Raw genomic sequence first — 24,967 nt, 5'->3', positions numbered from 1 at the left:
CCATTCATATTTACAGAGTTTAGCAGAGTTTAGAAACCCCTTTGAGGCCTTAGATTCCACATCTATAACATGGGGACAGATAAGATTCCAACTCACAGAAGTGATTAGTCTGGTCTAAGTTAATGGCTCTCAACAGAGGACAATTTTGCCCCCAGATATTCGCAATTTCTAGAGATATTTTTGGTTGTCCTAACTGGCAGGTGTGTGTATGTGTGTGTGTGTTACTAGCATCAGAGATCTTGCCAAATATCCTGCAAGGCACAGCACAGTTCCCACAACAGAGAATGATCCAGCCCAAAACATCAATAGTGCTGAGGTTGAGAAACTCTGGTGTAGAGGATGGATTTTCCCTAGAATCCAGACTCCTCTACTTTCAGTGTGACCTCAGGCGAACGGCTTCACTTTCCTGAGTCCATCTGTAAAATGGGTTAGTAGGGAATTAGATAGAAGCTATAATGCACCTAACTCATAACCTGGCAGAGAGTAGGTGATATCTTAGATACATTTTTGGAAATGATTTTATGATAGTACTCTACAGATGTTAGCAGCTGTTATGTCAAAGAGCCTCAACAGGCGTCCACGATTGCGGCTGGGCTGAAGCACAAAGCCCTCCTTGCCCGGCCTCCCCAGACACAGGCCTCTCCGAGCTGCACCATCCCCTCCCTGTCCCACCGGCCACCTCCTCATCTCACTCTACTGCCTGCCCCGAGGCGGGTGTTCACACCGTTCATAATGTCCAGACCGCATCACTGCCCAGGATCCCTCTCTTCCCACCGACTCCATCCTGCTTTCCAGGCTGACAGTCCCCCCCAACCCCCACCTGCACTGCAGGAGAAGGTTGACTGGATTGGCTTCGACCTCAAGGTTCTTGGAAGGTCCAGGCTGCTGACCTGGCTTCTAGCCCAAGAACGCCCCCAGCTGATCGGGGGGTCCGGAATCTGAGCACGCGCCACACGCACGGCTAGGCAGACCTGCTCTCTCAGAGTGAGGGGGTGCACCTCATGATGCACCTCACAGAACAGGAGGTCTTCCTCCTCATTCTCTTTCCCCTTCCCCAGCACGGGGGACCTCCATTTTCTGCTGATAAGCACCACCTTAAGTCGAGGGCCGCCCAAGGAGTAAAGACTTACTATCCTCTTAGCTCCAGGGGGGACATATTTGTCCCTCATCCTCAGGGGGTAGAGGGCCTGAGAGTGACAGCTACTACCTCCTGTTGCTGATGTAAGAGAGTAAAAGTAATTCAGAGTTACGCGTATGCTAGAGGATCCAGAGAGATTTGCAAAAGATGTGCCTGAGACAAAGAGGTTTTGTTCTTTGTTGGGACAAAAGGGAAGGCTGCAAAGTCTCGTCTGCACGTGGTGTCAGGCGGACACCTTGGCCAGCGTGGGTTTGCACTCAGACACACTTGGGATCGAATCGGGCCTCTACTGAGCACCAGCTGTGTGGGTTGGGGCAAGCTACCCAACCTCTCGGTGGCTCCATTTTCTCATCTGTAAACGGGGGGCATTCTCACCGGTTGCTGTGGGGATCACATGCTGCAGTCTTAGAAATGCTGGGCAAAGTCTACAATCTAGGAAACCCTCCATAAATGCCACCGATACCAGCATGAACCATGATAATGCCACATCCCCAGTGATCAGAAGAGAAAAACCACATTCTGGCTGTATTTTCAGTTGGGGGCTCTCGGGGGGGGGGGGACCCATTCTTATTGCTAAATAAATCCCCAAAGCAACAGTGTGGAGGGGGAGAAGAAGCAAGGTCACAAACAGAATGCCCCTCTGCTTTGACTTCTGTGCGATCGTTAGGTCATGGGAGGAACCGTCTGTCCCCAAGCACCTCGCACAAGTGTGCTCCCACAGATCTTTCCCTGGAAAACTGATCTGCAACACTCACGGCTTTCATACCCACGTAGCTGGTGCTCAATCCATGTCTGAGGAATTGAATTCTCAAAGTGCCCAATATGGTTTGAAGAATGGGCTAGGAAAAATATAAATTAGCTTCTCACTAGGCTTTGGGTTTTCTCATTTAGTAACTGCTTCAGGGGCAGGATTTAGCAAATCAGTAAGTTCATTTCTCTCTGAATTATTAAAAGAAATTAATGCAAATTACCTTTCATTTACTTAAACTTCCCCAAAGATGCGCACAGAGAAACAAGGAAATCCTCCTGACTTTTGAAAAAGGCAGGACAGGGCTCATCTATTAGCTGTTAAAATGCAACCCATACCAATGGGGTGTTTGAAGTCATCAGCTGCTTTAAGAAACAGCACTTCAAAAGTTTTCAATTCCTGGGTAATAGAGGAGAGGCCCCCTTTTACCATTATGCCCTTTGTTTATTTTCTTTCTCCCTGAGAGCTTCCTTTTCACTTCTCTAAAATGTTTAGCATTGCTTTCTGAAGCTGGGGGCTGAGAAAACACTTCACTAAAAGAAAATTCAGATGTGTTTGTCTTTGGATGGTCTCTGTGGTTGGGCGTAAATCCATCCTGGGGAGACAGTGCCTGGGATTCCAAATGCATCTCCCAGTCGTAGTCCCCAGACTTTTGAAGGCCTGTCGGCAAAGTGGGAAATTCCTGACCCAGAGTTTAGCAACAGCCTTGTGAAGACCCCATGCGAACCAGAGCAAGAACGAGGGGCCAAGTTCTCCTGCCCGAGATCACCGATCACCAAGTTCCTTATCGCTTCTCAGGGCAGAAGCTTCTCGCAAAGACTGATGCCTGCTTTGCAAATTTGGCAGTGGGCTGGTTATTATGACAGCACGTTTCAAAGGGCAAGTTAAAGCTTGCCACACCCCTAAAGAGGCAAGAAAGCATGGAAGTAGAGTCCGGCAAGGCCATGGCCGGTCAGCGACTCTGCTGAGGAGGGAATCCAGTAGGCGATGCTAAACTTGCACTTTTGGTCTGAACACGATATGTTTTATACACATGAAGTAGGGATAAGAATTCTTCTGTATCATGCAACGTTTAGAATTTTTAATGGCTGACCCTGGCGTGTGAGCTCCATTTAGTGACAGAACATCGCGGGCTTGAAATCAGTTTACTGGGGTGGGGTGGGGGTGGGGTGGAAGGAGACTATTTACACCTTGGAAACTGGCAAAGGCTACAAAGCAGGGCTTTTTATTTTCTTCAAGAGCCAGTCAGGAAACACAGAGCAGCATGTCACTGACTGTGTAATATTCATCTTATTAACCATCATGATTTGTTTAAGCAAGCCCCTGCCATCCGACGTCTCATTTACTTCTAAGTTTTTACCACTATAATAGGTGCATTTTGATGAATGCAGAAATTTGCTCTGATCGGCTCCTCGGGAAACACTAGGAATTGCTACACTGGTAGCTCTGAGCATTGCTGAGCCTGTCTCCTGACGCAGGTGGGCACACATGGCCCTCCAGAACAGCTGTTCTAAGTGCGTTCCCGGGGACAGATGCAGCCAAGGGTCCCCTGGGGGCAGGGTGGGCTGTGGGTCCTCGGTCAGGGGAGCCCCCAGCACGTACCTGTGGGCACTTGGCAGCACTGTAGCAGTCCCCAGCTGTGGCAAAAGGGACGGGGTGCCCTTCGCTCGTCCTGGCAAACTGTAAGTCAGTGGCTGTGGGGTTTCGGAGAAAGGGAGAGGAGAGAGAAGGGCAAAAAAGGCACAGGAGGGACAGGTTGGTCCCAGGGAGGCAGAAGGGAAGGAGTGTAGCAAGAGAAAGAGTAAGAGGGATTAGGAGAGGGGGAAAAAAAATCCAAAGTGTCATTAGTGAGCAAATGGATCCAGATGTGCACTTGCTTTTTCCCCATTATATTTGTAGTTCCAAGAGTCTTGTTCCCTGGGTTTTATCTGCACAGTCTCTTCATGGTATGGAAGCCAAAAGGGGGGTTTAAGATGACTTTGGAATCGGTTCTCATATACATAAATATGTGAGTCACCTCCATTAAATATAGAGTCCTTGGATGGTTGTGGGTCTCCCGAATACCGCCTCCCAGGCTTAAGGATAGGAGGCAATAAGCCACAAAAGCATTTCCAGCTACTTAGGAGTTATTCCCTGAGGCTTCATCTGTCCTCCCATGGCCTATGCACTGTTATTGCCAAAATGTGGAGCAATTAGAACCCACATCTTGAAAGTATTAATGGCAGTTTCTCAAGTTTGGGGCTCACTTGTAGTTTAAAAAAAAAGCCAATAAAAACAATGCTTGTGTTTTTAACCCTCTTTGGAGCTCCTGAGAGCAGCCCTACAAATGGGGACCACAGATCAGGGGGAATTCAAGTGCGAATCCCCCAAAAGCTGTCGCTCGTGGAACAGAAGGCAGAAGGCAGCTTTTTACCTTTCGCCTAGCCTTTGGGGAACAGCAAAAGGCCTTAATCTTTCTGCAGTTACCCACGCTCCAGGGGGAGGGAAATTGGAGTTCTCTGTCCCGCCGGGAAAGGGGTCCTTGCAGCTTCAGAGCAGAGAAGCCCCGGGTCTTAGCTGCAGTGTTTTCCTGAGCAAGAAACTGCAGACTCTCTGCCTTGAGCCCGCGTCAGGCTGGCTGAAGGCAATAAAAAGTATCTTGGTACAAATCAAGTTTAATCTATCTCAAGAGGAGAGCAGTGCAATATTATGGGAGCCATGTTAATGAGGAAAAAATTAATTATTCATGATTTCTGTTTTTCCTCCATTTGAGGGAACATTTTTGGATAGTTTAGCTGTCTTTAACCACGCCTAGGATTAATGTCCCTAAAAAAAATGTGATGTGGCCTGGGGTATGAAATCAGCTCACATGGAGGCTAGTTTAAAAAGGTAAGTCTGGGGATGCCTGGGTGGCTCAGTCGGTTAAGCGTCTGCCTTCGGCTCAAGTCATGATCCCAGGGTCCTGGGATCGAGCCCCGCATCGGGCTCCCTGCTCGGCGGGGAGCCTGCTTCTCCCTCTCCCACTCCCCCTGCTTGTGTTCTCTCTCTCTCTCTATCAAATAAATAAATAAAATCTTTAAAAATATATGCCAAAAAAAGGTAAGTCTGTATACCAATTTTCTTCCGTAAATCAACAATCAGATAAAACTAAGCATATGCCCCGCACCTGTGTATACTCTTCAAGGGGGAGCCCTGTGGGGCGACAGGTGATTCCACACGAGTCTCTTAGCTTTGAGGTTTGTATCTGCTCTTTCTTCTCCCTTAAAAACTTCTGCTTCCCCACACTGAGACTCTGTGCGTGGCTAAATCCGGCAACAACTCTAGTTGACCTTCAGTTCTCAGATTCAGTGTCCTATTTTGGGGGATGCTGCCCTGTCACCCCACAGTGCAGTAGTACCCTTTAGAGGCCTTCACCTCCTCCATTCATTCTCTTATCCCGAGTCTGATGGAGCTCTGCCCTGTGCTAGGCACTTTCCAGGGACTGGCTGGAAAGCAGGGAACAGAAAGGAGCAAACCCCACCCCCACGCAGCTTGGGCCGGGGTTGTCGTCACTGGACCTCAGGCAGCTCATCTTGTTCCCCTCGGCATCTCAGAGCCTCGTCCCTAGCCAGTGAGCAGGAAGCAGCTTGATGGCTGAATGGAGAGACTCATGAGCACATTCCCTCCCCTGTGACATTCCACTGGACTTACTGATGATCTGCATTGTCGTCAAGTCTATCCTGATTTTCTGGAAGCTGGAAAACCCAGCTGCCGTGTAGTCCTTCCGACACTGGCAGTCATCCCGTCGGCTCCCGTTGTAGGGACACTCGGTTGGGTTGTGCAACCTGTATTACAGAGAGAATGTTCTGGTAAGGATGGGCAGGTATTTCCAGGGATGTGCAGGTGTCTGTGCTCTTCTGAGCCTGAGCTCTCCTACCTGTGCCCGTACACCTCGGAGAAATTCTCTGAGTCGCCATGGACCAGGGTAATGTACTCTTTGGGGTGGTCTGACTGCATCCCTGCACAGAAGATCTGAAAGACAGACCAGAAATAACCGATGAAGATCAGCTCAGCAATGAGACGATGACACCCTGCGCCATGCACTCCCAAATCATTCTAGAAATAATGACTGAGTCCAACGTTCACCTTCAGGAGCTTTCCTTTGATGAGCAGGAAATATTCACCATCTTCACTGGTACTTTTCAGTCTCTTTACCTCCTTGCAGTTTTGGGGTAACTCACCTAGAAAACACGAAATGCAAAAACGGAGTGTGATGCTCCAAGAAGTTCACCAATCGCCTATGGAGTGAATATCCTGTTCACACTAACACTATTTTTTTTTCTTTTTCTTTTTTTAATTTAATTTAATTTTATTATGTTATGTTAGTCACCATACAATACATCATTAGTTTTTGATGTAGTGACACTATTTTGCTTTTAAAAAGGGGGACAATTTCTTTAAAATAAATTCTTTCCCTTTTTGGGGATAAATGTTTCCTTTATTTTTTCTTTCAGGTTTACGGAGAGGTAACAGACATGTAGCACCCTATGGGTTTAAGGTGTATCGCATAATGACTTGACCTCCATACACCGTGAATAATTACAATCAGTTTAGTTAACACCCATCATTTCAGAGAGATACAAAAAAAAAGACAAAAATTTTTTTCCCTTTTGATGAGAATTTGTAGGGTCGACTCTCTTAGCAACTTTCAAATGTACCAAAAGCCGTTTTCGCTACAGGCATCGTGCTGTGCATTACATCCCCAGTCCTGATTTCTCTTATAAATTCTTGATTTCCACAAAGGGTAGGCCAACAGACAAAGAAACCAAGAAACCCTGTTCTCCGTGCCGCAGAAAGATGGCTTCTGCGGGCCGACTTACAGTGATAGATATTGTGACATGTTTTCCTCTCTTCCGGCTTCAAATCAGCAGGGCACAAGTGGCTGGGCTGGTCCTCGTTGGTTAAACATTGCACAGATCTGTGTGTCACTCCCACGCCACAGGACACCGAGCACTACAAGGCAGAGCAGAGTCAGGGATGCCGCTCCTGAGCGCGGGCTCTGTGGTGCGCAGCTCACAGCCCGAGACATCATGTCCAGAGTGTCATTTCAGACCCCAGGCTGCTGAACAGCAGCAGCTGACGTGTACGGGACACTTACGGTGGGCCCGTCTCTGTGCTAAGCATGATACCCACTTATACATAGATGTGGCTTACATGTGTATTTATATAGACATAGGTATGTGTACATATTATGATATATATATATATTCTCATTTAAGCCTCACAAGAATTCTCTGAGATAGTACTACCATTATTCTATTTTTACAGAGAGGAAACTAGGGCCCACATGTCAAGAAATTTGTTCAAGGTCATGGTGGAGCCGGGAATCAAACCCTAATCACTTTCAACTGATCCTGTATTTTCACCTCATCGCTTTCCAACACTGAGAACCTAGGAGTCCGGAGCCGGGGGCGGTGGCAAGATTCCAGGGAAGTCCCAATTTAAAATAGTCTCACTTATTGTACCCCTAATGCAATGAAATATTCCCGTTAAAGAGGGGTGAGGATATTATTGACTTCTTGACCACAGAAGCAATGACTAACTCTTCTGTCACTCTTACTATGTGACAGAGTTCTAGGAGCTTGTTTTTAAAAGCCCTGTGGTACAATACAGGTAACTTGACATTTGCTATCATAATCTGAGAGCTGTTGGCATATTAACTCAGTTCTTCTTCACAACCACCCATTTTGCAGATGAGGAAACTGAGACTCAAGAGTGTTGCACTTTGCATTCAACTGGGACGTAGTGGCACCGGGACGCACAGTGAGGCTGTCCGGTTTCGGGGCCCACGCTCTACACACCGGGGCCATCCTGCCACCCAAGAAGAGAACCCTTCACTTCCCATGAGCCCATTTCAAGACTCTAACTCCCGTGTCTTCCTATCATCTCTGCTGGGAGGAGAATCACTTTGGATGGGTCAGGCGGGGCGTTTAAGATGGAGTTGGGGATCCCAGCGCTTTCAGATTTGGTGACCAGGTGGTCTACTTACGCTCCCCCAGTTGCCGACTCTCCAGGTGGCCGAGACAGGGCACTCCCTCAGGTAGCAGGGGTGGACGCTGGGTGGCTGAGTGCCCGGGCAGTTGATGGTGGTTTGGTAACTGTACTCATAATTCTCCTTCCCGGTGTAAATCTCGCTGCAGGAGACGAGCCTTTGTTTGTAGCCCTTTCCACAGGTCACTGAGCACTGGGGAGACAGGGGTTGGGAGAAGAGGCTGGAGCGGTGCCTGGGGGGAGCCCACAATAGGCCCCTGACCTCCACCTCCAACGCTGACCCCTGACGGCACTGCAGAAAGCTCTCCCTTTATTAGCTTGTTTATGCATTTCAAGTGGCAGGCCCCGAGCACACAGGAGCCATGCAACCCGAAACCACGCCTTCCAGGATCTTGAGCTTCCACTGTATCTTCTCGGGCCCCCAGGGCAGGTGGGGGCGCCTTGGGCCCCTTCTTTGGATTTCAAGGGGAGAAAGGGGGAGGGACTCCAGCTGTCCCTGGTCCCATTTATAGGATCCCCAGTCCCACTGCATGCTTTTCCAAACCTACAATGACCATACCAGAGCTGTGACCATGGGGGGCCGGGGTGGGGGGCGTCACAGCCCACCTGAGTTACATGTGAAACCCAAGCACTGAGCCAAGAGGGGACTCCGGGACAGTTTTCCTTTCCGGCTCCATGCACTTTGCTTTCTCGTCTGCCCTCCACTCAATGTCCTTCTCTCTTCTCTCTCCCTGCCTGTATATTTTGACTACAATGCTACCTTTTTGCTCTACCCTCTCTCTTTCTCTATCTCACCAGATCAGGCAGTCACTTAACCTTTTTACAGTAATTACACAGCATTTAAAAATACGCAAACAATACAGAAAAGGAGAAAGAAATGCACATCTTACTAATGTCCAAGATCCTTCCCCTGATGGGACATCTAATTGGTTATTGATACAATTTTCAAGCATGTTCAACCTCCCAAGCTAAGTATTTTATATAATATATTTAAAAACTCACACCGAAGGACAGTGAATTCAGTTTTGATGGTGTTTTTAGACACTCTCATCAAATAACCGGCCGTCTCCTGTGAAGGTGTTACGTAACATTAAGTGAGAGGATCAGGATTCTTGAGACCAAAGGCTGTTTGAGGTAGCCTAGATGAACCCCCAAAGCAGTCCACAGCAAGTGGCGTGTGATGCTTTTTCTGGGGTGAGGGACCCCAGCATCCATCAGGTCTCATGAGCTATTAAAAGTCACCGTGTCATTCTTTCCTAACGTCTCCTGAGCTGTTGCTTTAAGCCATGTGGCTTTCCTCCCTTACAACTGCTCAGGGGAGAAGATACCCCCTGAAGAGGTCCTGGAGGCAAGGAGGGAGCAGGCCCCGCCAGAGGCACATAGAGCATCCCTGGAAGTGTCCTGCATACATTTTTTCCTTCTTCGGCTGCTGATGTTTAAATGCCTGAAGAGCCAGCAGACGCCAGCCAGCGGAGGGCGAAGCTAGTCTGGGGTGTTTCATGTGGGGGCAGACTGTCTGTCCAGGCTGGGAGGCAGGAGGGAGTGGGGAACCTCTTACTCTAGACTCTCTATGCCTTGGGGTCATGTGCTTGTTTCATCGTGAGCATCTATTTTTTTTTTTAAAAGATTTTATTTATTTATTTGACAGAGAGAGACACAGCGAGAGAGGGAACATAAGCAGGGGGAGTGGGAGAGGGAGAAGCAGGCTTCCCGCGGAGCAGGGAGCCCGATGCGGGGCTGGATCCCAGGACCCCGGGATCATGACCTGAGCCGAAGGCAGATGCTTAACGACTGAGCCACCCGGGCGCCCCTTTCGTGAGCATCTATTACTTCTCTAATTTGAAAAGAACAGTAAAGCAGGAGGAAATAATAAGAATGTGCACTCCTTGCCTTGGTGAGATACTTCAGGCCCGAGCAGAGAAAATACATGCATCAGCCAGGGGGGGATCGGTCCTCTCTCCCCATCTGGCCCAGGCCTCCCCACATTCAAGCAGAGCTCAGAGAAAAGCACACAGCTCGCCAGGTAACAGAGGTCCCAGAGAGAAGGCATGGCTTGCTGTGGCTTCTTGCATTTTACCAGAAGCTTTTCTAGAGCGATCTGTGGTCCACAGCCTTTGGCACCATGGTCCTTGCATCCATGTGAGGACCTATCTCCAACCCTCGCAACTTTGCCTGTAAATTTGCGGAGTTTTCAATCCATGATACACTTGAGAATTTGCAGAAATATTGAGGGCTTTTTTTTTTTTTTTAATCTTCTACAAATCTCATCTGTTGGGGGTTAAGATTAAGGTTAAAATAAAGCTATAGGAGTGATATGACTCGGTCTTATAAACAGATCAAAATTCTTTTAGCATAATAATAACAACACACAAAAGACTGATTAAGATGCCAATGTTCACAGTGTGAAAGGTATAGAAACTCCAGAAAGATGAATGACCAAGAACTAAGCCAGAAACCAACTAAGAGGAGGCCTCCAGGAGGCAGAGAGGGACAGAGGCCTGAGGAGGGAGAGAGGCAGAAGGGCAGGCTTCTTCCCTACTGCAAGCCAGGGCGTGGCCTGGTGGGGCAGTGCTGAGAACCAGAAGTTACGGACCATGCCTGACGAGGAACCAGGAGAGGTGAATCAAAGAGAAGAGAGGAGCCCTCCCCAAATGCCTTCCCTCTACCCTCCCTGGGATTTGAATGGGTTTGGAACTGATGCCTCAACCCAAATCAAGGACTATTTTGAACAAGCATCTGGACTCCCTGGGTTCCTGACTAGCCAATGGTAAATCTATTTCCTAATGATTTGGACCACATCTCCCCTCCACTCTTTAAGAGCACACTGAGAACATGCAGAGCTGGGGTAAAGCAGGGTTTCTCAACCTCAGCACCATTGCCCGTTGGGCCAGATGGCTCTCTGTTGGGTGTGTGTGGCAGTCAATGTCCCACAGACTGTAGTATGTGTAGAAGCATCCCTGACCTTGACCCACTAGATACCAGTAGATCTGGGAGATCCCAATTCTCCCAGTTGTGACATTCAAAAATGTCTCCAGACATTGCCAGATGTCCCCCCTGGATGGGGAAGGGGAAGATCGGGAGACATAGTTAGAAAGGACTTTAGGCCAGCTACAGTGCAGAAACAATTCAATACCCAACACACATATCACCTACCCACAAATATTCCTCCTATTAAAATGTGAAATGGCTGCCCTGTCAAACTTGGAAGTGGGTTCAGTGACAATAAGCATATTAACCTAAAAATTTTCAGCACCTTTGCTATGAGCCCAGGTAATTGTACCTCTCATTCCTTTTGGGCAAATGACAGCTGTTTGGATATTACAGGTCATTCAGTCTTTGAAAACGTTATAAGGCTTGAAAATAATACAATCATGCTATTATTACCATTGGCATATTAATAATAAAAAGTTTCTAGGTTAGGCATTGTGTACACAAGGAGAAGAAGAAATTGATTCCCTGAATATTATGGAAAATTATTTTCTCCCTCTGGATCGGAGGTTGTTAAACAAGCGACCCATATCTGGCCCATGAAAGTGTTTGGTTTGCCCCACACAACGTTTCAAATAAAAGATCTGAGTCCACATTTTAAAGTTAGGAGCTCTCACATAAAAGTTCAGATTTTTGTCCTCTCTTGAAAAATCAGGTCTGGTAACACTGGATGCACATTTCTGCATGGCCTCTGCTGGAGAGGGAGAGAAGCCTGCCCCCTTCACACGGTATGTGCTGGTTTGTCATAGTCTCCACCATTCCCTGTTGTCTCCCTGACACTAAGGGCGTTTTCTTACCTTAACTTTCTTCAGACACCGACAGGCACCAAATGAACTTGGAGGCCCTGTGATAATTCTCCTTTCTTAGCATACCAACAGGGCGTCACAGTGAGTCACAGAATTTAGGGGAGCTGAGAGACCATCTCAGGCGCTCTCCCACCTTGCACATGGGGGGCTCTGGCCCCAGGAGGCAGAACTGGCAGGTGGGCCAGAGTCTCCCCCATTCCTGCCCTGGTCCCTCTGTTGCCCTCAGGCTGTTGCTGACCTGAAGGTGGTTACAGAATCCCGGGCACATACCTCTGACCATTCTCCTGTGATCCAGACATACTCGCAGGGCTGCAAACTACAGCTCTCACGGTCCACAGGCCGCTTGCTCATGTCGCAGCGTACACCATGAACCTCGCTGCCTTTGTCCGCGTCCACACACACCACCTTGCGGTACCTGGAGCCTTCGCCGCAGGTCTTGGTGCACTGTTCACGACAGACAAAACGGGGGTTGATATTGGAAAGTAATAAATGGCTTATCATATGCTGTTACTGTACAGATTAATTTTCCCGTCTATACACCCTTTAGGACCGTGAGGCCTCTGAGGGCAGGAATGATCAGAGAGCTCATTGCTTTATCCCACTTACCCCCAACACTGTTCCAGGCACAGCAACAAGTAAGTGGCTACTGGAATGAAGGAATGAAAGCTTGAATAAATGGATTTCAGGTGTGGAAAGGACCTTAAGGCTTGATTACTTTACTCACTCAAATACTGAACCTCTTTAAAATTTCCAGCGAAGCGGTTATCAGACTGGTGTCTAAATACCCCTAGAGTCAGAGAAGCGGTGATGTCACCTGTCCAGGTGGCCCATTTCATCTTACTATTAAATATATCACTTTGCAGATGGCAGCCTTTTGTCCTGGTTCTCCATTCCAGGGGAGCATGAAGGACAAGTTTCAGTTCTCCCAAGTCATCCCCCTTCAGGGACTTGACATACTTTGCTTTGTTGTGACCCCCGACTGCCTTTTCTTCTCCAGGACGGACTGCTCTCAACCCTCGTTCACTCAGGAAATATTCACCAAGTTCCTAGTGTCAGGCCCTGGGATGGGTCCTAAGTCAACAAGAGTGGACAAGTACAGCACCTGGTCTCAGAGAGGAGCTTATATTTTGGGAGCAAGTACAGACAAAGAGGACGTAGACAGCTAGGTAGTGAGATTTAGCGAGTCCTGTGATTTCCATTTTTCAGGTGGAGAAACTGGGACTTAGTCTACATGCCCTGTCCCAGATCAAACATCTCTTTGTGAGGTCGATGGGACACACATTTTTATCCCCATAAACCAAGTCAGGAATACAGAGCAAGCGGTAGGTTCTGTTCTAGGACTATCTCTATGTTGCCCGCAACTTCTTTATCTTTTCTCTTTAACCAACAGCAAACCCCACCTTTGAAGTTTAGCCTAGTTATCTGTGTTGCTAAAGGTCTCTCAAAGCCTGTCTTATCTAAAGCATCTGTGTCACCCAGCATTTCAAGACTCTAAACTACCTTGGAAAACCACAGTGAGTTAAGCCAGGGGTCTTTTGTTTCCTTTACACCAGGATTATACACTCTCTTATCCCTTGGCCTTATCTAACTCACCGACAAACACCAAGAGCTACTGTTAGCACGGTGTCTTTTAAACTTTCTCTTTTTAGTATTTGGGGAGACCCATGAACCCCCCACCTGTCTTTCTCTTCTCTCACACTGCCTTCCCTTTTATTACCCATCTCATCCCAAAGGCATTTCAGTTTGGGATCCAATCTGACTCAGAAATGTCTTTCCACATATGCCTTGTGCCTTTCTTTCTTTCTTTTCTTTTTTTGGTAGTAAAATACATGTAACATTTACCATTGCAACCATTTTAAAGTGGAAAATTCAGTGGCATTTAATTATCCATAATGTTGTACAATCATCATCACTATGTGGTTCCAGAATATTTTCGTCACCCCAAAAGGAGACCTTGTACCCATTAAGCAGTCAGTCCCCACTTCCCCAACCACCAGCCTGTAGCGACCACCATCTGCTCTCTGTCTCTATGGATTTGCCTGTTTTGGCTATTCATATAAAGGGAATCCTACAACATGTGGCCTTTTACGACTGGTTTCTTCATTTAGCACGATGTTTGCAAGGTTCATCTATGTTGTGGTGGGTATCAGTGCTTCATTCCTTTCTCTGCCTGAATAATCATCTGTTGTACGGCTTTTTTGTCCCCTCAGATGACAATGGACACCGGGTTGTTTCCATCTTTCAGCTATTGTGAATGGTGCCACCATGCACATGCGTGTCCAAGTTTGAACATCAGATTTCAATTCTCTTGGGTCTACTCGGGAGTAGAAATGCTGGGTCATGTGGTGCACCCTGTGTCTTTCATGAGCCACTTTGTTGTTTTAGGAAATAAAAGGACTATGTGATATGTCCTGGTAGACCCTTCTCATCTGCAAACTTAACTCATCGTTTCTGCTGCTTGGAAGCAAACCTCAGGGTCTAGAATTTGAATGTGAAGTCATTCAAATTTTTCTGGGGGTACAAATATGAATTGAAAGCTCTGTGGGGTGAGCATGGAGGAGCAAATCACTTCTAAGATACCCTAGCTCAGCCCTCGCCTGGGGTTTCCTGGGCCTCTGGAGTATGCTGGGTACTATTGTGAAGTAACGACACTATTGTTTATTCATTAAAAAAAAAAAAGCCAAAGGAGTTACAGAGCCACTGGATGTTAAAAAACAAAACAAAAACGTGGTTAATCTGTGATGTGTAGATAAATGCAAAAGAAATAGTTAACTGTCCATAGAAAAAATAATTCTTTAGAAAAGCAGATCCTGATGACCGAGCAGCCTAAACTGGACTAAACCTTCCAGTATGCTCTCATTTTCACTCATCCCCAGGGCTGCAATCTGGGTCAATAAGTAACAATTTAGAGCAGAAATGCAAAGTTTCCTAGACCCTTGTTTGCTTTTTAAGTGCTTCTGCCTTGGTCTTTAAGAAAGGTTAACTAGCATAAAAACTCTCTTGCCAACAGTAGAAAAGGGAGTTGGGGAACCTTACCTTGAACATAACTTTTAGAAAAATTAAGCTAAGTGAGTAAGTGACTTGTCCAGTGCTTTGGAATTAGTCAGTGGCAGCTGTGAAGGTCACCTGGCAAGGCTCTTCTCCTGGCATCCTAACTCGAGTATGGGGGCTGGGTGAGCAGAAAGCAAACCCACCCAAGCTACTGCATTTCATCAGCTTTTGGTAGTATCACCGCCCACCCCCTGACCCCAGGATTAAGGACTCTTTCCTCGAATATGACCTAGAGTGTTCCAAAAATAGCCAGAACATTCAACTAGCCTCATTTTAACTTCCAAAAGGTTTTCTCAATTCTCCTTGCAGCTTTGAGAAAAAACTATATACCAAGTGTATAAGTAACACCACCAGCCTCCTTGAATTTTAGGACACACTGTAATTCAGCAAGTCAATGGTCACGGGGCCAGGCTAAACCTGGAGGCTTGTTCATTGTCCCGCAGGCTACATATGCCTTTAAATGTGCTGAAATTAACAGGAGGAAAATACCTGTCCAAATTTGAGAGTGAAGAAGACCTAAAATAAACTTTTAAGGTACTATTTTATTTAGCCAGATTGGCCATAGGGTGATGGTCTAGAAAGGGTCATTTAATGCAATGGGTAGAAACTGCCTTTCCTTAAGATGGTAATGAGGTTGCTTTACACTTTTTTGGTGGGATTTCCTAATCATGGGTAGAAAAGAATCACTTCCCATAAACAAGACTGTTAATTTTCTTCACAGATAAAATAATTTGTAGTGTTGTTTCTAGTTCAATACTACCACTGTGAGCTAGTGTGTGAACAGAACACACTAGCTCACAGAACAAATCAGGACCCTGACAGCACGGTGTTCTGGGTGTGCTACACAGAGTTTTTATGTCATAAGGAACAGCAATTACAGGTCAGTTTATCTAACAATGCTTTAAATTAAAAAAAGAAAAAACAGTCTTTAAATTACCAAGGGGTTCTTTCTGAAAGCTCATTTTAAAGTCAGGTATGTGGAGTTTGGACATTCTTGCCCCCAAATGGTATATTCGCAGGGGGAAAAGGCAGAAATAATAACTATGGAGACATTTGATACCTTTAAAGTTATTTGCTCATCCTGGTATATATATACAATGGAATATTATGCAGCCATCAAAAGGAATGAGATCTTGCCATTTGCAACGACGTGGATAGAATTGGAGGGTGTTATGCTGAGCAAAATAAGTCAATCAGAGAAAGACATGTATCATATGACCTCACTGATATGAGGAATTCTTAATCTCAGGAAACAAACTGAGGGTTGCTGGAGTGGGGGGTGGGGTGGGAGGGATGGGGTGACTGGGTGATAGACACTGGGGAGGGTATGTGCTGTGGTGAGCGCTGTGAATTGTGCAAGACTGTTGAATCACAGACCTGTACCTCTGAAACAAATAATGCAATATATGTTAAGGAAAAAGAAAAAAAAAGAAAATAGCAGGACGGGAAGAATGAAGGGGGGGAATCGGAGGGGTAGACGAACCATTAGAGACGATGGACTCTGAAAAACAAACCGAGGGTTCTAGAGGGGAGGGGGGTGGGGGGATGGGTTAGCCTGGTGATGGGTATTAAAGAGGGCACGTTCTGCATGGAGCACTGGGTGTTATACGCAAACAATGAATCATGGAACACTACATCAAAAACTAATGATGTAATGTATGGTGATTAACATAATAATAAAAAATTAAAAAATTAAAAAAAAAGTTATGCGTTCATCCAACCAATATTTGCCATGGGCCAAGTTCTGTGCTGGGCGCTGGTATACAGCCCTGACATCTTCCTATTCATGTGCATGGGTTTCATAACAGAGCATGATGGCGAAAGAAGCCACCAGGGTCTTCCACAACTCTGACAGCAAGAGAAGAGAAAGGACCAGGGTCTGGAATTCCCACAGTGCTGAACGAGGTACCCAAGCACCGGAGGATGAGGAGGAGAAGTGAACGAGGAGATGGGCTAAGTAGGCAAGGAGGAGAAGGGGGGCATTGGCAGGAGGGGCTCAGTGCGCAGGGAGGTCGAGGCGAATGTCATGGGGAGGCGGGGCATGGGGACAACCACAGCAGCTGGGGGTGGTGAGAGTTCCATCTGAGCTGGGGATTTCAGAAGCTGGGCAGAGACCAGGTCATGAAGGGGCTCGTTAACCTCCCCCACGGCCTCCCCCAGGAGAAAACCTGAGCCCTTGCGCTGGCCCACGGGACACATCCTAGGTTGGCCGCTCCTGCAGGTCCGATCTCATTTCAGCCTTCTCTGCTCCTGCCGTGCTGCGCTTTTGTCTGCAGACACGCTGGGCTCTGTCCTCCTCCTTCTACCTGGAATCGCCTCCTCCTGCCCTTCACTTCCAACCAGCCACCCTAGGGAAGGGAGGACTGGCCTGTCATTCTTGGTCTCTATCTCGGCACCTTGCTTCTTTCTGTCACAGCATCGTTCACACTTGGCAATTTCATAAAATGTGTTTGTGCACTTGTTTTCTGTCTGTCTCTCCCATGAGCCAATCAATTCCAGCATAGCAGTGTCATAGTCTCTAATGTGTCCCTGATGCCTAGAGCCCAGCACTTTGCAGGTGCTGGATAAAGATTTCTCCAGTAAATTAATGAGTGAAGGAGTAACAAAGAGTCAATGTCTGGTGCTTGTACACACACCTAAACCTGATCAATCCCTATTGTAAGCTTTGTAAAACGTTTGTAACCAACTGACCAAAGGCCTGCTGCTCTTTTCTAACTTTTCTGGGCTAAGGAGGTAAACTTGGGACTCATTCTACAGCTGATCTCAATAAAAGCCCTTGGAATGCAAATATGTATGAGAGTGGTCCAAGTCTCTGCATTGGGCCAAACAGCCATGGGGTGGGCAGCTCTGCGAAGGCCAGATACCTGAGCACAGCTGTCTGTGGCAATGTGGCAAGAAAATAAAAGATCTGTTCTTAGAGGAAAAACAGAGTTTGCTTGACTGTTTTAAAAGACTTTTTAGAATGTCATGATTCTAAGGGGTTAGGAAAGGTATTACTCTATAATGTCTTTTTCCCTCCCTCCCTCCCTTCCTTCTTTCCTTCCTCCTATCTTTTTCTGTCCTTCTGGTTGATTCATAGATTCATTTATTCAAGAACTGTTTTCAGTGTTCTAGGTACTGTGCTAAATGTTGGGGAAAACTCTGGTGAACGAACTCTCTGACCTCAAATGGGTGATAATGTAGACAAGGAAACCAGGCAACCACCATTCACGATGCTGACTGCTCAAGTGGAGTGTTTTCAGGGTGCTATGAGTGCTCAGAGGAGAGCCATCTGACTCAGTTATTGGTGGGGAGGGGTGATCTGCAAGAACTGAGAAGTAACATCTTAGGTGGGGTCTGAAGAATGCGCAAAGGTGACCGAAGTGAGGGAAGGAGTGGGGCAGCCTCGTTGTGATGCAGAGGCACTAGGGACAAGAGAATACTCTGGGTGAAGGTGAAAAAAAGAACACTTGCAAGTCCTGGGAGATTTATTCCTTAATCCTGGGAGATGTGTAACCCACATGTTCACAATTCAAATTTGATCAAAAGACCTCTGCAGCTATAAGTAAATTTATATGTCAGATTATAATGCAATGAATAAGTAAATCATTTATTACAGTAATTTTCAAATGAATTTTGCCTCATGGGCATTATAATTCTAAACTGAGTAAAACTGAGCATGGGGAGATCAAATAACTTGCCCAAAGTTGGTAGGTGATATTAAAAGCCCAACATTCATGTCTGGATACAGCATTTTTCTCTTCTCCAATTGTTTTGCCCTCCATCTATGTCCAGGCTCTACTCTTACAGTACCAGGAAGGCACAATGATGCTCCTTCCCTGCTGCTCAGGCACTAGGCCTCACAATGAACGAGGGAGGTCCCCTGAGGTGCTCCATCCCCACCAAGACTGGCCCAACAACAGGGCTTATTGTCAACCAAGGGGACCAAGAATTGCATTTTTTGAAGAGAGTGAGAGGCTCAACCAGTCAAGGGAACTGTACCTTTATGCCAACTCTGAAGTAAGAGGCTAGACAAGCCATTAAAAAGGAAATAAAATAACTCACTGTAGATGAATGTTGACATGGGAGGCAACAGAATACAAAGATTCAGAGCATATGTTCTAGAAGTCAGGCTTCCAGGCTTCAAATCCCAGTCTTATTACTTACTAAATGCATGACCTTGGATGAATTAACCTATCTAAGCCTCTAGTTTCCTCATCTTTAAGTGAGGATGAAAACTTAATTACTTCATTAGAGAGTTATGGAAAGGTTAAATGAGGTCCTCCACATAAAAATACTCAACAAAGTACTTGGTCCATAGCTTAATATACAATAAGATATATTATTTTTATTATCAGGATTGGCCACTACCCTATATAAGTCTGGGGGATGCCACTCATATTGTGACCTATAGGAATGGTAGCCCTCGAGTTGTGCAGTGCACAACCTGTGTGACTGCATAAAACATCCCTGATGATCACGCTACCATGGGTATGTAGACCTTGTGCTCCTCCACAGCGGACACCTGGATTATTACTCAAAATGAGGAGGTTGCCGTTTACTATGTGCCCAGCATGAAACACATCTTGCCAACAAACAAGTGGGTTTTAATAATTCACAGGAGGGAAGCAAAAGAGAAAAATGCACACTCAAAAAGCAAACGAGTGCTCTGAAGTGCTTGCCAAGGACTGCTAAGAAGAGAACTTCCTGTATTGGGGTAGGAGCCATCCTGCACATCCCATCCAGTGGGCCTCGGCTCTGAGGCTGGGCCTTGGCATCCTCATCAACACAAGCTCAAGGTGTCACTCATGGAGGGCAAGAAAGTCAAGACACATGTCTGTGCAAGGTAGGTGTCAGGAAAGATGGTAGCAGAGGGAGTGAGTGGGTGCGGAGGTAGGAGGAAGAGAGGAGGGTGAGTGCTGCGACTGAGGGGAGTCTGAAGGCTGCTGTTCTACCCAACAGGCTGTTAAACAAGGATACCTTGGATCGTTCAAGTAGGGACAATGAATACTTAAACAAGGGCTTTGCTAGGCATACACAGGAACTGCCCACAGGCAGTCAAGACTTGGGATCCAGCCGCCGCTCTGGACACTCACTCTAAGTCTAGTTGCTATGAGGACATTCTAAAAGGGCCCCCAGCATGCTCTGCACAGGAGGAACAAAGGGCTTTTGATGGGTCTTGTCCCTCCTCCCGCTGCCCTGAGCCTCACTTGGCCAATTCGGTGTCAAGTGAGGGTGCCCCCTAGCGCTCTACCCTCTCTTACCACCCAGGTCCCCCCTTCTCAAACTTTGCACTTCGGGTTCAGGCAGGTGAGAAAGACTGGTTGCGGAAGGGTAACTATTAGAATCTGCTTTACTCACAGCCGGAAGATGCTTTTGTCTTTGTGAGAATGGTTAACCTCTCCCTTTCAAGTATGGCCACAGGTCAGGCCACCTCCGTAGGTGTTCTGCTCCGATGTGGAGCTTGCTGGCAATATTTGAGGAAGGGTTTTAAAAGATCCATCTGCATAGGGCATGCAAAGATGTACACTTCTAGGCCTATCTTGTAAGATCAGAGAAGGGACTTCCTCAGTGCATATTTGGCAAGGTTTCTACTCTTCGGAATTCAGAAGGAATTGTAAATGGAGCTTGCATTTCCCTGATTGGCTCTAGCATTTTCAAAAGTTGGCTAGAGCTTGAGCAGTCAGCTTAGATTCATTTTGGAACACTCTCTTAACTTTCTGTTCCTTGGAAGAGTTACACAGAGTGGAGTCTGGCACAAGATGAAGAGGGAGAGGGAGAGGGAGGAAGCCGGCAGTGGTGGGTCTGAAACAAGACTACAAAAAGAATCAAGAGGTAACACTGAGAGAGACAGAGATCAGGGGGCCTTTTCTTCCTCCCATATCTGATATTATCAATCCCCAAGCCACTCTGCCATCTCTAAACTTCTCAGAACAACTCTGCATCATTATTATTATCCCCATTCTACAGGTGGCAAACCCAAGGATCCAAAAAATCAAGAATCCTTGTTCTAAAGTCACATGGCTAAAAAGTCACAGTCCGGGGATATGAACCAGGTCTGCAGAATTCCACAGCCTCTGCAGCTCCCAATAACTTGTGTGGCCCAGTGTAATTAATTTGAAATTTAACTACTTTAGCCATTCCTCCCCACCATCGTCTCGCGGAAGTAAAAAACATAGAGAGAGAAAACAAGCAAAACACGTGAGTAGATAGAGGGAGCAAAAGTCCTAAAGAAAAGAGATGACTGCAAACAGTGGATCCAATCCATCAGGAGGGTGAGGGAGAGGGAAGGATGGGGCCGGAAGGCTGATCCCCACATGGGTTGATCCACACAATCCCATTCAAAATTGCATCAAAAAACACAAAACACCTATGGATAAATTTAACCAAGGAGGTGTAAGACCTGTACATTGAAAGCTCTAGGACACTGATAAAAGAAATTGAAAATGACACAAATAAATGAAAAGATATTCTGTGCTCACGGGCTGGAATAATTAGTATTGTGAAAATGTCCCCATTACCCAAAGCAATCTACAGATTTAATGCAATCTTTATCAAAATTCCAAAGGCATTTTTCACAGAAATAAAAGAAACAATCCTAAAATTTGTATGGAACCACAAAAGACCCAGAATAGCTAAAGCAATCTTGAGAAAGAAGAACAAAGCTCAGGCATCACACTCCCTGATTTCAAACTATGTTATAAAATTGTAGTGATTAAAACAGAATGGTATTGGCATAAAAAAGGACACATAGATCAATGAAACAGAATAGAGAGTCCAGAAATCAAGTCACACAGATATGGTTAATTCATTTACGATAAAGAAGCCAAGAATACACAATGGGGAAAAGCCAGTCTCTTCCATAAGTGGTGTTGGGGAAAATGGACAGTCACACGCAAAAGAATGAAACTGGACTCCTACCTTACACCATACACAGAAATGAACTCACAGTGGATTAAAGACTTGAACTGGAAAGATCTGAAAACATAAAGCTACTGGAAGAAAACATAGGAGGTAAGATTCCTGACATTAGTCTTAGCTATAATTGTTTTGAATGTGACACCAAGTGCAAAGGCATTAAGGGCAAAAATAAACAAGTGGGACTACATCAAACTAAAAATGGGCAAAGTACCTGACCAGATATTTCTCAAAAGAAGACATACAAATGGCCAACAGATATATGAAAAGGTGCTCACCATTGCTAATCATCAGGGAAACACACATCAAAACCACAATGAGATACCGTCTCACACCAGTTCCTGGCTAATAGCAAAAGACAGCAAGTGTTGGCGAGGGTCTGGAGAAAAGGGAACCCCTGCGCACTGTGGGTGGGGATGTAAATTAGTGCATTCTCTGTGGAAAACAGTATGGAGGTTCCTCAAAAAATTAAAAACAGGGGACACCTGGGTGGCTCAGTTGGTTAAGCATCTGCCTTCAGCTCAGGTCATGAACTCTGGGTCCTGGGATCGAGCCCCACGTTGGGCTCTCTGCTCAGCGGCGAGTCTGCTTCTCCCTCTCCCTCTGTGCTCTTTCTCTCTTTCTCAAATAAATAAATAAAATCTTAAAAAAAATTAAAAACAGAACTACCATATCATCTTGCAATTCCACTTCTGGGTGTTTCTCTGGAGGAAATAAAATCACTAACTTGAAAAGATATCTGCTCCCCCCACACCCATGTTCACTGCAGCATTATTTACAATAGCCAAGACATGGAAGCAACTTAAGCGTCCATTGATGGGTGCATGAATTTAAAAAAATGTATACACACACACACACACACACAATGGAATATAATAGCCATAAAAAGAAGAAAATCCTGCCACCTGTGACAATATGGATGGACCTTGAGGGCATTGTGCTGAGTGATCTCGATCAGACAAGGAAAGACAAATATTGTATGATCTCAGTTATATATGGAATCTTAATCAAACCTATAGATACAGAGAACAGATTGGTGTTGCCAGAGGTGATGGGTAGGGGCTAGGTGATTGGGTGAAGGGGGTCAAAAGGTATAAACTTCCGGCTATAAAAGAAATAAGTCCTGGGGATCTAGCAGAGTGACTATAATTAACAATACTGTTTCATATATTTAAAAGTTGCCAAGAGAGTAGATCTTAAAAGTTCTCATCACCAGAAAAAAAATCTGTAACTACGTGAGGTGACAGATGTTAACTATAACAGTTATTATTAATAATAACTTATCGTGGTAATTATTTTATAATAGATACATAATTCATCATGTTTTCACCTAAAGTAAATACAATATTATATGCCAATTATATCTTCATACACCTGGAAAAAAAATAAAGTGGTATTGCTAGGAGCACTTGTGTAAATTTTTTTAAAAATGCAGTGGTAGTATCTCGGAATGGTTTGCATTTAGGATCAAGTCTTGCTCCTTCTACTTGCTGGGCATGTGACACTGGGACAAGCAACATTGGCTCTCAGAACTCAGTTTCCTTGACTGCAAAATGGGATGATAATAATGACACCCACTTTGCCTAGTGCTTCAAAAGATTAAGCGAGGGGATGAACATAAAGCTCTGAGCCAGCCACTGTTTCTCCCTGTTCTAAAAACCATTCCTGGTGGGAAATTCCTGTCTTATTATTCATATCTCTAAACCGTTGAGAGCATGTACTTTTTATTTCATTCCAATGTCAGTGGATGCAGTTTTACTTTCTTATACTCTTTCCCCTCTTTCTACAATGTATTCTCTTCTGGAACCAGAGGTTCCCTCCTCCTAAAGTCTTACCTTCTCTCGCAAGACTTTTCTCCAGGGACACACAGTGTTTTCTTTAACTAAACATTAACTTGGAGAGGGAGAAAAACAGGTCTGTCTATTTCTGCATTAACTGAGCTGTTTTTCAGATTCCATCATTTTTTTTTTAAATGTTGGAAATGCTTCACTAATTAATCAGAGCTTCACAAGAGGGCCTGTCTTCGACTTGACAGCCAAAGTCACGAAAGGAGACACACGCAGAGCAGGTCCTACCTGGAGTATGCCTGGTGGCTCTTGGAACTAATACAGAATGACCAAGTTGGGATAGATGTATCGAAAATATGTCCTCTATCTCCCCCTCCTTTTGTGCAAGATAGCTGTATGCGTTTGGCCCAAGGCCTGATACAGTTTTTCTGGAGGCAGCCCGACTTGGAACATTCAAGAACACAGACGTAGGAACTGCATAAAAAGGAGGAGCTCTCCCACCCTGGTCGGAGCAAACTGCTCACCGTCTTGACAGCAAACCTTCTGGGAAAGAGCCAGCCTTGTCACCGTGCTTGAAGTCATTTCAGGGTAACGGATGTGATGACTGCAAGGGGGTTAAGCGAAATGCCTGGCAGGTGCCCACTTCATGGCTCTACTTACTTCTTGCCATTCCTCGGCCCTCCACGCATAGAGAGGACACGGCGGGGCTTGGCAGACACGCTCCGACTCCGGTCTGGTGTACGGGTTGCACTCGGACTCTCTGGCTATTCTGTGTGCTCCCATCTGACAGCCCACACTTCTCCGCCGTGTGCCTTGGCCGCAGGACACAGAGCACTAAGAAGAAAGACCGTGTAAGTGGGAGCTTTGGGTCATTTGGTGGGGAGGGTGTGTGTGTGTGTGTGTGTGTGTGTGTGTGTGTGTGTGGCAGGGGTGGAGAGGGTCACAGGCATGGGGAATGCACTCCTAATCCAGTGACTTTCACCACTATTACACAGCTTTCTAATTTCCAATGAAAGGGACCCAAGATAATGTCTGAAATCTGCAAACTTAACTGCCTTTCAAGGCTGGTGAGTGAGACACGTATTCGAGTCTTGGGGAATCTAACATTACCCAAACTCTTGGAGATGGAATGAGGCTGGGAGAGATCATTATGAAACATTTAATACAACCTCGAAATAAATAGTGCTGCCATGTGAAATAAAAACCCCAAATGATTTCTATCCCAGAGGACTGGAAGTTCTTGAAATTTGGAGACACAGTGCTATTGTACAAGAAGAATTTCTTGGCAGATTAAAAGTATAACCCAAGGAGAGTAAATCACGAAAGCTTTTAGGGCCTTATAAGTAGAATTCTTTTCTCCATCGCTTCCTTTCCTTGCTCTTATTCCTGGAGACAGAGGAAATTTTTTTTTTTTCTTTAAACTACTGAATTCACAGAAGTATTAGAGCCTACTTACAACCTCAGATGAATATATGGAGAATAAAAGCTGACAAGGAAAAACCATTTCCTCAGGCGGGCATCACGTTTCCAGCCCTTGAAAAAT

The 24,967-nt window shown here is 45.8% G+C and overlaps 1 protein-coding gene across 3 annotated transcripts in view; it reads right to left on the bottom strand.

Annotated features, from left to right (window-relative positions):
* The window catches only part of ADAMTS9 (ADAM metallopeptidase with thrombospondin type 1 motif 9), a 163,154-nt gene that overhangs the window by 13,644 nt on the left and 124,543 nt on the right, over positions 1-24,967 (bottom strand). For 2 of the 3 annotated variants that reach the window (XM_078076296.1, XM_078076301.1), the window contains 8 exons: positions 24,085-24,258; positions 11,960-12,133; positions 7,894-8,088; positions 6,725-6,857; positions 5,991-6,085; positions 5,782-5,876; positions 5,556-5,689; positions 3,489-3,580 (listed from right to left, as the gene is read on the bottom strand). In XM_078076296.1, coding sequence (XP_077932422.1) covers positions 3,489-3,580; positions 5,556-5,689; positions 5,782-5,876; positions 5,991-6,085; positions 6,725-6,857; positions 7,894-8,088; positions 11,960-12,133; positions 24,085-24,258 — 1,092 coding nt within the window. The remainder of the gene's footprint in view (positions 1-3,488; positions 3,581-5,555; positions 5,690-5,781; positions 5,877-5,990; positions 6,086-6,724; positions 6,858-7,893; positions 8,089-11,959; positions 12,134-24,084; positions 24,259-24,967) is intronic. The other variant, XM_078076312.1, reaches the window with a different exon arrangement.

This window comes from Halichoerus grypus, chromosome 1 (genome assembly GCF_964656455.1).
Source record: "Halichoerus grypus chromosome 1, mHalGry1.hap1.1, whole genome shotgun sequence".
NCBI lineage: Eukaryota > Metazoa > Chordata > Mammalia > Carnivora > Phocidae > Halichoerus > Halichoerus grypus.
This window is presented reverse-complemented; position numbering and strand designations above follow the sequence as displayed.